At 49.4% G+C, this 12155-nt stretch overlaps 1 protein-coding gene across 1 annotated transcript; it reads right to left on the reverse strand.

Annotated features, from left to right (window-relative positions):
- Positions 1-7086: 7086 nt before the first annotated feature.
- On the reverse strand, positions 7087-11722 carry RBM43 (RNA binding motif protein 43). The gene is made up of 4 exons (XM_023931444.2): positions 11457-11722; positions 9562-9760; positions 9019-9113; positions 7087-8933 (listed from the first exon to the last, which is right to left on the reverse strand). The coding sequence occupies exons 1-4, from the start codon at positions 11457-11459 to the stop codon at positions 8217-8219; spliced, it is 1014 nt and encodes a 337-aa protein (XP_023787212.2). The 5' UTR covers positions 11460-11722; the 3' UTR covers positions 7087-8216.
- Between the last annotated feature and the right edge of the window lie 433 nt (positions 11723-12155).

Raw genomic sequence — 12155 nt, forward strand, 5'->3', positions numbered from 1 at the left:
ATAAAATCCAGGTGGAACCCAAAGTTCCCAGCAGCAAACCCCTGGCATCCCTGGAAAACCAAATCCTGTTATTCCAGGAGCTCATCTCTGGAAAATTTCCCGAGGCTGAGGTACCACAAACACATTTGTGGGAATGGTTTCAGGCTCCGGAGATGTCTCAATATTGAGGATGTAATAAGGAATAATTAATGCTGATGTGGTGCCTTTCACTCAGGGTGCAGAGTGACAGCCCTGGAGATTGCACCCTGTCCTTGCTCAGTGACACTTCCAGCCCTTCCTCAGCACTCCCAAAAAACCAGAGTTACAGACAACAAATCACAAATCAACAAATCAAATTCCAAAGGGGGATAAATTATCCTTCAGGAGAGGCTGCCTATCCTTATCAAAACCAGAATTATCTCTGGCAAATGAAGGGAATTCTGGCAAGGCTGGGTTGGATGGGGTTTGGAGCACCCTGGGGTAGTGGGAGGTGTCTCTGTCCATGGCAGGGGTTGGAAAAATGAACCCATTTTAAGATCCCTCCCCACCCAAATTCCTTCTGATTTTAAGACAAATATAATCCTTGAGGATCTTGTTTGATTAGGTATTCAATCTGTGATTCCCAAGGCAGCACTGCAAGTCTGGAAGCTCTTCGAGGTTACTCACATTAAAAAAACTGAGAACTTAACACCAAAAAAAATAAAAAAAATTATATAAAAAAAAATAAAAATAATAAAATCTCGAAATTTAACAAGCCCCAAATCAGCAAGGCTTTAAATACGTTTGAGGCTGCTGACACTGCACAGCGAGGGGTGTGAGACCTGGCCCTGCTCCTGGAGATCCGAGCACAGCCAGGGGAACGCAGAGCGGGCTGGAACAGCGGCAGAGCTCCAGCAGCAGCTCCAGGGGAGGAGGGCTCCAGGCTGCCAAGGAGCAGAGCAGGGTTAGAAATCCATATTGTGATATTGGCTTTTTGAAAAAATTCAGATGAATGTTATATGTTTTTGCTATGTCTTTTTCTTTTTGTCCTGCTAGCAGGTTTTAGGTGTAGATCAAGAATTTTGAACTTTAGGGCTAAGTCCTGTCTGTACAAAGCCAGATAACCTCCAGGAAACAGAGGTTTTTTATATAAAAACACCTGGAGCCCTGGCTGCTATCAACACTGACCCCCTGTAGAAGAAGAAACCCCAGCCCAAATAAAAATGTGATAAATGAGAAATTAAAAACAAATGCACACGCTCTAAAAAGGCAGACCTGGGGAGTGGCAAACTAGTTCTTAGAAAAGTTTGAATATGCATTAAAACCCTACAGCAAAATGAGATAAAAAGGATGTTCCAAAGATATCAAGTTTTAACCCTTTGCTTTATTATCCTTGTCTCCTAATTGTCTTTTTGTTTATATTAAACTTCTCATAATTTATTGAGTGAACCTCATTTTTCACAGCAGGGTGAGGATGGGCACGGAGGGATGTGGGTGGCACTTTGGGGACAACAGCAGAGCCAGCAACTGAATCAGCACAGTTAGGTCTGACTCCAGGAGGATTTAAATGCTGTTATTTTGCAGATTTTCCTCATCTGTCCATCTTCAGCTTCCTCTCCTCTGCAGCTGATTTACCCTGGGTTGATCTGGGGGTGACTCCAAAAGCTCCAAAAGTGTGGGGGAAATCCTCCAGCTGCCACAAAGCCAACATTTACAGCCGTGGAAGTGCAGGTTAAGCCATATCTGAGTAAGATCTGCTCCCTCTCCCTGTCTTTCTTTGCATCCCCTGCCCTGCAGGAATTTCTGTAAATCCCTCCAGGCTGTTTCTCCCCTGTGGAAATCCCATTCCAGCCCCTCCAGGCCTGTCAATGCCAGGCATTAAGGAGCCTGCAAAATCCTTCCAGCTCTCATTGGGGTTGGCACAGCAGATGCTGGAGGCTCTCCGTGGGTTATTCAGAAAGTCTGGGAGAAATGCTGCTGAGAGAAATGCCAAACCCTTCATTCCTGGGGGAGATGTTCGTACAACAGAGCGGGGAAAAGCCTCTTGGGGAGGCTTAGTGTGGGCATTAAAACTTTCCACTTGTTCAGGACTGGTTGCATGAACATTTTTTAGCTTTTTGCTGAAAAATAAAAGCAGCCAGATGATGGTGAAGATGATGATTTTATGCACAGCAAGCCCACAGTGCAGGCCAGGGCACGACTCTTTGTAACATTAAGGAGTGAAAAGGCTTTTGTTGCAATACCAGGAAAAAAATTGTCACAAACCACACAAAAGTGGAAATGAAGATTTTTAAAATTTTTATTTATGGGTGTCTAAACCAACATCAAACCTGTTGTGCCACTGACTGCAGCCTGGAGAAGGGAAGAGTGCAGGAGGGGTTAAATTCCTCAGTGCAGTGGTGGCCGGGAGCTGGAGGTGTCTCTCCTCCAAAATCTGTGTTTGGAGTGATCTGGAGGGGATCAGGAGAGATGTGGAAGAGATCCGGAGAGATCAGGAGCTCAGGCAAGCTGGGATCAGAGCAGGGCCTCACCTGGAGGTGTCTCCTCTCCAAAATCCGTGTGTTTGGAGGGATCTGGAAGGGATCAGGAGAGACCCGGAGCCCAGGTAAGCCGGGATCAGAGCAGAGCCTCACCTCTGAGTGGTGGGACATAAAGGGAGCATCCCACACAGAGAGAAGAGTGGAAAAGGGTTGGAAAGGACTTTAAGGATCATCTCATTCCGTGCTGTTCCAGCTGGAAACTCCTTCCTGTCTCTGGTCACAGCTCACCTGGCCCCGTGCGGAGCCTCGCTGTGCTCACCCAGCTCCAAGGGATGAAATCCGGGGTTTAACACGGGATTCATTACAGCACGGCTTAATTACACCGTGCTTAACAAGGGATTCATCACATCCCTCTGCTCATCTCAGACATCCACCAGGGCAGCCTGAAATCCCGTTTGTACAGAAGCTCCAAAGGAGGAGCTGGGAGAGCATCGCGGGCAAGGAAAGATGGGAAGGACCTGATCCCAACATCTCCAGGGAAAGCTGAGCTGAACTCGGCTTCAGGACCTGATCCCAAATCTCCTCCAGGGAAAGCTGAGCTGAGCTCGGCTTCAGGACCTGATCCCAAATCTCCTCCAGGGAAAGCTGAGCTGAGCTCGGCTTCAGGACCTGATCCCAACATCTCCAGGGAAAGCTGAGCTGAACTCGGCTTCAGGACCTGATCCCAAATCTCCTCCAGGGAAAGCTGAGCTGAGCTCGGCTTCAGGACCTGATCCCAACATCTCCAGGGAAAGCTGAGCTGAGCTCGGCTTCAGGACCTGATCCCAACATCTCCAGGGAAAGCTGAGCTGAGCTCGGCTTCAGGACCTGATCCCAAATCTCTTCCAGGGAAAGCTGAGCTGAGCTCGGCTTCAGGACCTGATCCCAAATCTCTTCCAGGGAAAGCTGAGCTGAACTCGGCTTCAGGACCTGATCCCAAATATCCTCCAGGGAAAGCTGAGCTGAGCTCGGCTTCAGGACCTGATCCCAAATCTCTTCCAGGGAAAGCTGAGCTGAGCTCGGCTTCCCGCAGCTCGGGGATGGAGCAGGAGCTGATCCCAAATCTCCTCCAGGGAAAGCTGAGCTGAACTCGGCTTCCCGCAGCTCGGGGATGGAGCAGGAGCTGATCCCAAATCTCCTCCTCCCGCAGCAGGGCAGGACCCCGGCGCAAACCTTGGAATTGCTGCTCCAAAGCATCTGGCTCCCTCTTGCGTTCCCGAGCTTACGGCAGGAACAGGAGGATGGACAAGGCCCGGCTGGTGGCAGCTGCTCTGTCCCCGTGTCCAGCCCGAGGAGGGACCCCAAAGGGACCAACCCCGCACCTCGGGGCTCGCAGGGATCATCCCGCTCTTCCCAGAGCACCAAGGGAACAGGGAATAGGATGAGCAGCTCCAGCACACACAGCCTGCTCCATCAGGGATGAGCTGTGAGAAAATCCCACCCTGGAGAAATCCCACCCTGGAGAAATCCCACCTTTCCTGCACGATCCCAATCCAGCACTGCCACTTGTCCATCCCACCCCCGGTGTTCCTTCTCCACCGTGCCAGGGATTTCAGGAGTATGAAACTATTCCAGCTGTACAAACACAACAGGACCTTGTTTTCCCAGTATTTTATCCCTATTTTTTTTCCCCTTTGGCATTCTGGGTGGCAGGTGCTGCTCCACTGCTCCAGGCAGGAGCAGAAAGGACAGGGAAAATCCACCTGGAAACTGCTTCTGGTGCAACACCCCAGCACCCGTGGCTGCTGCCTTCAGAGGTGGTGATTTTCTTTAACCGAGTTCCTTTCAGGAGATTTCTTCAAAGGTCAGTAATGGGTGTCAGGAGACAAAGGAAAGCTGCGTTAGGAAAGTAGGAAAATGGATTTGTTTTCCAGCAGATGTTTTACAACTCTTAAAACTGAGGGAAAAGTAAGTACAGGCAGACCAGGTGCTGTCAGTCCTGAATTGGGCAGTCTTACTCGATTTTTCTGGTTTGCTTTAAATCAGAATTAAAATTAATGATTATTTGTTTATCCCCTTGGCCAGCTTGCCCGATTATCTTCAGGCAGAAATCAGGGAATACTCCCATCCTCTAATTTAGGTGAAGGTGGTCAAGTATCCACATGGGATTTCTCCTCATTTAAAAGAGAGGGGTGGAAAAGGTCTTTTCACTGGTAACTGCAGCAACCGAAGGGAAGGAGCCCAAAGGGGTTATTTGGAATTAAACTGGATGGAAGCCAGGGATCCTGGAGCACCGACCACCCTGGATGTGAGGGAGAAGCCACCTCGGAAGGGTTGAGCAATGCAGAAAAACATTTCCAAGCATTTCCCAGCCCCTCTGGGCAGGGTCCCAGCTGCTTTTCTCTTGCACAAGATGTGCACCAAAACAGGAACCAGGGTTTGTTCCTGCAGCCAAGGGAGATCCCTGCTAAATCCATCTCCTCTCTCCGGGTGGGATCCACCCCTGGATGGCTGCAGGGACTCACCAACCACCCTCAGCAGATAAATATTCCCATTTTCATCTGGCTTTGATGCTTCCCGCTCTCCGGCGTGGCCCGACAAAGATGTAGGTGTGAAAGTTGTCTCAGATAATTTCACTGTTACTAACGCGGTTTATTTTTCTTACACGTCGTTCTGGGGGTTATTTTTAAATAAAACAAACTGCTCTCAAAAGCAGAATATTCCTTCAGAATAGGATTGCAATTTTTCAGGAGATGCGACAGCTCTTTTGCACTTTGTGCACTTGGAACGAACGCACGAAGTTTGAGCTCAGCTCAAAGGTGGCAGGGGCAGCTTTGGGGACAAGAAATCTGCAGAAAGGGTTTTTTTTTCCTTATGGAAAAAGCTCCTTCCTTCAGGAACGGCATCCATCCATCCATTCCCGCTGCATAATGAGACGCACAGGTACAATGGGGAATAGGGGAGGCTTTGTCCTCCCTCCCCTGCAGGAGCAGCCCTTTGTGTCGGGGATGCTGAAGGATTCCAGTCAATCACTGCTGCAGCATCACCTCCCCCAGCCCCTCAGGACAACCAGGAGATTGCTTTGGCCTCCAAATCGGGTAATATTTTCCTGCTGAGGGAAATCCCTCAAATCCTGCTGTTTTTAAGGTGTTTTTAAGGTGTTTTCCCCACCGACTGTAACGAGGTGCTGCCAGGAGCTGAGCTCATATTCTTCTGCTATTTCTGCCCTTTTAAATTATTATTTTTTTTTTGGCTTTTCCAGTAGGAGTTGTCCCTCAAATCAAAATTAGGCTTTGTATTTTTACAGCTCTTATTTATCCCCTTCTGGGGAAGGGCAGCGAGTGAGGGCACAAATGTTTTGTTGAGGTCTCCTGAGCAAGTTTTTTATTCAAATTAATGTGTAAACCTGAGAGTCCTGAGTCAATTAACAGATCCAGGAATAACAGCTGTTCCCAGGATGTTATCCAACACAAACAAAATATTTTTCAAGTGGAATTTCATAGGGACAGCAGTGCTTTGCTTGCCATAAAAATAACTGAGAAGGAGAGCTGGCAAATCTCTGAGCAGCCCTCACTTGGATTTCTTTGGTTGGATTTATTGGAATATTCGTGGTAATGACCAAATTAGAGGGGTCTTGGCTAAATATCCATTGTTTTCCATGGAATCTGCAGGGTGAGGGAAGGAATATGTGTTCCACTGGGGATGTTCTGGCTGGTTTTCCAGCACACCCTGGGCTCTCCTGGATCACAGCTTTGCTCCTGTCACAGACACCACGAGCCCTGGATCCATCCCAGGTGCCCAAGGTGGGGCATTCTCAGCCAAATCCAGCCTGGAAAAACATCACTGGAGCACGACAACAGCTCCTCTGCTCCTCTTCCCCCACCCACCACCCCCGATGCCTCTTTCCAAAGCACTCCACAAACAAAACAGCCGAGGCAAAAGCTCTTTTTGTCTCCAGAAGCGACATCCTGGGAACGAGGGAGCGGCAGATGCGAGAGCTCCGGGAACAATGGGATAATGCTGAAGGGATGCCAAGGACGTGGGGGCAAAGGGGCTGCACAGGGAATGTGAAGAGGAGCTGTTCCAGCAGAGCAGCCAGGATTCGAAAAGAACATTTTATTCAGCAGCGATTTCAAGGTTGGGAGGCTGTGGTTGGGTAGGAAGGAGTTGTTTGGCAGCAAACCAGACTTGAAGGACACCTGAAGCGCTGCTGCCAACTTGTGCTGCTGCCAAAGCTGACTCAAAAACCACCCTGAGCCAGCAGCAACCGGGCAGGGCTCACACAGACACCCGTGCCACTGCTGTGCCAGCTGAGAAAATAGGAAATACCAAACCTCTGAATCAGAAAAAAAAATATAAATAAACGAGGCTCTTTGGAAAAAAAGAGCAGCTCGGTGTGGATACTGGAAAACAGCACTAATTTCATTAAAGGATTAGCCTTCCTAGAGGATTTTGTCTGTGACAAGGTTGAAAAACTTCCCATCTCTGCTTGAGTTCAGTGGGGAAGAGCCCAAACAGCTCCAGGGGGAGTTACCCAGAGTTTCTCATCCCTGAGCCCCTTGGAGAACCTGCAGAGCATGGGGGAATGTGGAAAGGATGAAATAATATTTAAATTATACATATATATAAAATATCTAAAAGATAAAAAAATAATATTGAACATATAAAATAAAATATTTAAAAACATAATGTATATTATTAATATCTACTATTTAAATATAATCTTTAAACATTACTCCCACCCCCCAATTCAGCTCGCTGCTTTGACAGTCATTTTTAAATCACTGCTCTAACACCTTTCACTGGCATCATTCCCATGGATAATCAGTGATGACAAGAAAATGCCTCGAGAATTTCTTGGCCTTCAGGTTTGAGCTTCCAACCAAAATTGGGATTTGGTTAAAATAACACAGATAAGATGTTTTGGACAACTCCTTTCTTTTGTGGCATAAACCCCTAAAACTTTCCCTGCACATCAAACGGAAGAGCTGGTGCTGTGGATGTTTTGACAAATTATTCTAAACACACAGATATCACAAAATAAAAGCTATTTTCTATATTGGTTTAAAAAAAAAACTCTCTGTGCCCTTGTAATGGATACAGAAACAGATCTGCATAAACAGAATCTGATTTCAAAGTCTGAATGCCCCCAAATTTTCCCATCAAATCTCTGGACACACTTTTTATCTAAATAACGTGCTGTCAAGAGATGCTGCAGAAGCCTTTACAGCTGGAAAAAACCCCATTATTGCTCTTATGAAAATAAACTTGCCTGTTTCCTCCAGGGAAGAGTTTTCAAGGCTTTCTGAAGCCTGCCCATTCCATGTGCATTTTGCTCTGCCAAGTGTCCCAGCTCTCTTCCCAAGGGGGAGAAGATCCCCCTGCAGATCAAGGTCCCCACTCCTATCTGCTGTGCTCACCTCCTCACACAACCTCTCACAGAACTTCCCTGCAGTGTTTCCTACAAGGCTGGCACCCCCAGCTTAAAAAAAAACCCAAAATCTCTCTCCTCATCACCTACTCCTTGACAGCAAGTTGGGATGAGAATGCACTGAGGTATCAAAAGGAAAATGTGGCTCTTTCTGGTCAGATGAGGTTTAAATTCTTTTTGCTGCCTAAGTGCAGAGATCATTGGTTTCTTGTTCTGACCTTAATTTGGTATTTGGGGAGGGCCAGGCTGGGTCACCCTCCCAGTGAGTGGGACAAGGCGACCCAGAGTGACACACAGGGAGATGTGCAGTGCCACAGGGCCACAGGCACAGGCTGGGTGAGAAGTACAAACTCCAGGAGCGCTCCCTCCTACCTGGAGAGCCTCCTCACCTCCTCCCTAAACGCAAAAACATCTGCAGACGTCCCCACCACGTCAATGTGGGTGTCGTAAGGAAGGATCAGCAGCCCGGGGTAACGGGCCTTCAGCCTCTCACAGAGCTGTTTGTATCTCTGCTTCTGCCCTCTGCTCTGTTCCTTGAGGCAGATCCTTTCTTTACGTAAAATCTTCTGGAGTTCTACGGAGCACCTTTCAATGATTTCCTTGGCCCTTGATCTGCGAGCAGCACCAGCCTCCCTGCCAGCACTCTCAATGCACACCGTGGTGATGTCACCATCAGTGACACCAGAAATCACAACATCGTTTGCCTGGAACTTTTTGGGAAGAAAGCACTTCATGTAGAGATAGATATCTGTGTCCAGAACCAGCACTTGTTTTTCCCTGTGCTCATTCCGAGAATTCCTCGTCTCCGCGGCACTTCTGTACTCCTGAAGCTTCTTCCTCGGTTTCTGATGGGATTTTCCCTCTCTTTTGCCCTCCTCTGAGAGGGATTTTGCCTTTAACAAGAGGAATTCTCTCAGCACTCTGAGTGCTGGGAAGGACCCTCGCACAGCAATTTGTCCGTCAGGCTGCAAAGGCCCAAAATTCAAATCCGGGCTCTGCTTTTTCATCTCTTCCACCAAATCTTCCAAAACAAAGTGATGTCTGAAAAGAGCCACGTTGAGGGTGGACGTGACACAGAGGAAGACCTGGAATTGTGAAGTGGAGAAGTTAAAGAGTGGTTAGTAAGTGGTTTATAAGGCATTAAGCACAAGGAGACGAATCGGGGCTCACGCTGTCGCAGTAGCGGGTCACTGTCAGCGGGTAGCTCCTGGGCAGCCTCTTGTCCTGCAGGAGATGCTGCTCCTTCTTCAGAACACTCTCCACCACTAAAAACAAACCCAGATTCACTTGGTGAGCAGTGGAACAGTCACCTCTAGCCTGCTGGAACCCTTCCTGTACCCAAACACGTCCAGGCCACTCAATACTCTCACCTAATATTTTATGTATTTTACTCCAAATTGCTAAGAGAGACACGAGCCTGCCTCCTTGGCACGTTAATTGGCAGAGATTTATTCCCCAGAGCCTGACTACAAAAATAATACGTTATTCATGGCATCAATTTGTTCCTGCAAAACAAACATATCGCTTTGCATGACGAGTGAGTCATTACTTCAACGAGCAGAAATAAAATCCTGAAACTTGGCCTGATTACCAGAGAGGCTTCAGCCTCCCAGTTCTATGAAATCCCAATTTAAAATCATTTGGCTTGGAATCAACATTCTGGGGCTAATTCTTTGGGGGATGGCTGTACTTGAAGACACAAATCTAAAATACCTTCTTGATCCTCAAAGGTTATGTAGGCAACTCCTTTATTCCGTGTGGGATACGTGACCTCTTCCACATCCCCGCCGTTATTCCTGGACATTTGGAAGTGGATGGTGAGGATGTCAGCCATGACATCATCCTGCAGGAGGCCAGCTGGGACACCAGCAATGACAATTGTCCTCGTGGATCTGGCAGCTTGGCCCATGGCCTGCGCAGAGATGGCACACGGTAAATGCAGGAGGAACCTCCCAAATTCCCACCCCTGGAGAGAACTCCCACTCCCTTTGCAATGTGCATTTAGGGGTTAATTAATGCTGCTCAATCAAATCTCTCTGCCAGGCTGCCTAGTGCATTACTGTGCACTAAAAAATGGTTTTAAATGCCATTTAAACCCTCTCAGTATCTTCTTAAAGCAGTAAAAATGAGCATTAAACTTGAGCTTCTCAACTGGAAAGTCCCACTGATAACGTGGTTTTCTCTGCTTCTAATATTCCAAATTAGAAAAGAATGAAAAATTGTAACTGCACGTGGTGCTCAGCAAGGATTCCTTGCAGAGTAGAAGGGGCAGATTCCTTGTTAAATCCAGGAGAGCTGGGATCTGACTCAGATCTCTCCAATTATTACATGGATAACCCTGTTAAATCGGGAGAACATCATCCCAGCCAGCCCAGATCCGCAGAGCATGGAACAACCAACCACACACACAATTTCCATCAGAGCCAAAGCCCCAGGAGCAAACACAAACCCCATCCCAAATAGCATCTGCATCCACGTCTTGCTAGGAAGAGCAGATTTTCTTTCCATTATTACACAGACATAAACAGGAACATTGCACTGGGAGTATCACAGCAAAACCCCTGCAAATCATGGAGCACTGACTTAATTTAGTAACAGTTCGCTGACTTTTTGGAAGAAAGGAGGTAAATTTGATTTGTCTGCATGGCAGCGTTTGTGGGAACGAGCTGTCAGTAACCACACTTGAGGTCAGTCACTCCATCAGAATTCTTTAAACTTCTCTTAAGTTGTTTTCTGCTGCCTAAAACACGATCCCAGCTCCAGCCCCAGAGCAGAATGTGCTGCTGATGTCTGTCCAAAATCCCGGCGACCACCACGGCTCTGGAGACAAACCCAGCGAGAGGCTCCGCAACCTCCTTTTATCCCCCGTCAAATTTCCAGAGCCGGGAGCTTTTAATTAATTACAGTAGCCAATTATCCTGGCGGTGAAGCTCGTGTGAGAGCAAGTCCCCGCTGTAATGAGGCAGCACGGAGGGAATACAAACAGGGATTTTCTCACGCCTGGCACAGCCGGAGCTCAGCTCAGCTGCCAGACAGCCCTCGCACCTTCCCAGCTGGTGTTTGGGAGCAACACTCGGGCCTGCTAGTGGGGTTAGGGGAAAAAAAACAACCCAAGAACACACGGTTTGTGCTGAATCACTCCCGAGACGCGTCTGTGCCGAGCAGCTGCTCCCGGGCAGGGATGGGCGCTGCGGGAGGGGCCGGGAATGGGCCGGGAGGAGGGAATGGGGCAGAGGCTCCGGTGACAATCGGGTCCTGCTGTGGCTTCCCGGCACATCCCAGAGTGGGTCGGGTTGGGAGGGACCTTAAATCCCATCCAGTGCCACCCATGCCATGGCAGGGACACCTCCCACTGTGCCAGGCTGCTCCAGCCCCAATGTCCAGCCTGGCCTGGGACGCAGCCAGGGATCCAGGGACAGCCACAGCTGCTCTGGGAACTCCAGCCCAGCCAGGAATCCCATCCCAATCTCCCATCCATCCCTGCCCTCTGGCAGTGGGAGCCATTCCCTGTGTCCTGCCCCTCTAACCCTTGACCCCAGTCCCTCTCCTGCTCCCTCTCCACCCTTTTTCCCCAGCTCCTCCCGGCCCTGCCCCTCCCCGGCACTTGCCATGGCCGTCGCTCCCACGGGTCCGGGATCGGAGCGGGATGGGGCTCCCAAGGGACGGGATCCCACCGGGATGGAGCTCCCACGGGACGGGGATCCCAGCGGGAATGGATCCTACCGGGAAGGGCCCGGAGCGAGCGGGTCGGGCGGGAAAACGAAAGCGAAAGCGGCGGGGAAGCGGCGGGGAAGCGGCGGGGCCGCCCCTCAGGCCGCCTCCAGCCCTGAGGGGACAGAGCGCGGCCGGGCCCGCCCTTCCCGCCTGGAACTGCGGAGCTGGGAATGGCGGCGGGGCCTGAGGGGCCGGGAACGGGCTCAGGGAGCCGGGATGTGCAGCGACATGCAATGGAGAGGGCCAGGAAAGGAACACTTCCAGGGATCCAGGGGCAGCCCCAGCTGCTCTGGGCACCCTGTGCCAGGGCCTCTCTCCCAGCCAGGAATTCCCAATTCCCCGTATCCCACATGGCCAGGGACACTCCCGAAGGCTTCGCCTGCACAGCTCCAAAGATCCCCGTGTTTAGCTCGGCACCGACGTTTGGATGAAAGCTGCAGCTGGGAAATGTAATTTGGGTATAAAAACCTCGCAGCCCGAGAGAAAGTCACCCCAGAGGGGAGGAAAAAGGATATTGACATTTATAGAAAAATCATTCATTCTTACTTTTCATCCCCAAAACCAAACTCCAGCCTTTAAAGTACCAGTGCTGC

Source organism: Cyanistes caeruleus, chromosome 7, assembly GCF_971803275.1.
Source record: "Cyanistes caeruleus chromosome 7, bCyaCae1.hap1.1, whole genome shotgun sequence".
Lineage (NCBI taxonomy): Eukaryota > Metazoa > Chordata > Aves > Passeriformes > Paridae > Cyanistes > Cyanistes caeruleus.

What these genes read in the sequence shown, in the direction of transcription:
- RBM43 (XM_023931444.2), bottom strand. An exon ending in AACCTTTGAGGATCAAGAAG is followed by an intron (nt 9,114 to 9,561) that starts GTATTTTAGATT and finishes GTTTGTTTTTAG; the next exon opens with TGGTGGAGAGTGTTCTGAAG. An exon ending in TGACCCGCTACTGCGACAGC is followed by an intron (nt 8,934 to 9,018) that starts GTGAGCCCCGAT and finishes TCACAATTCCAG; the next exon opens with GTCTTCCTCTGTGTCACGTC.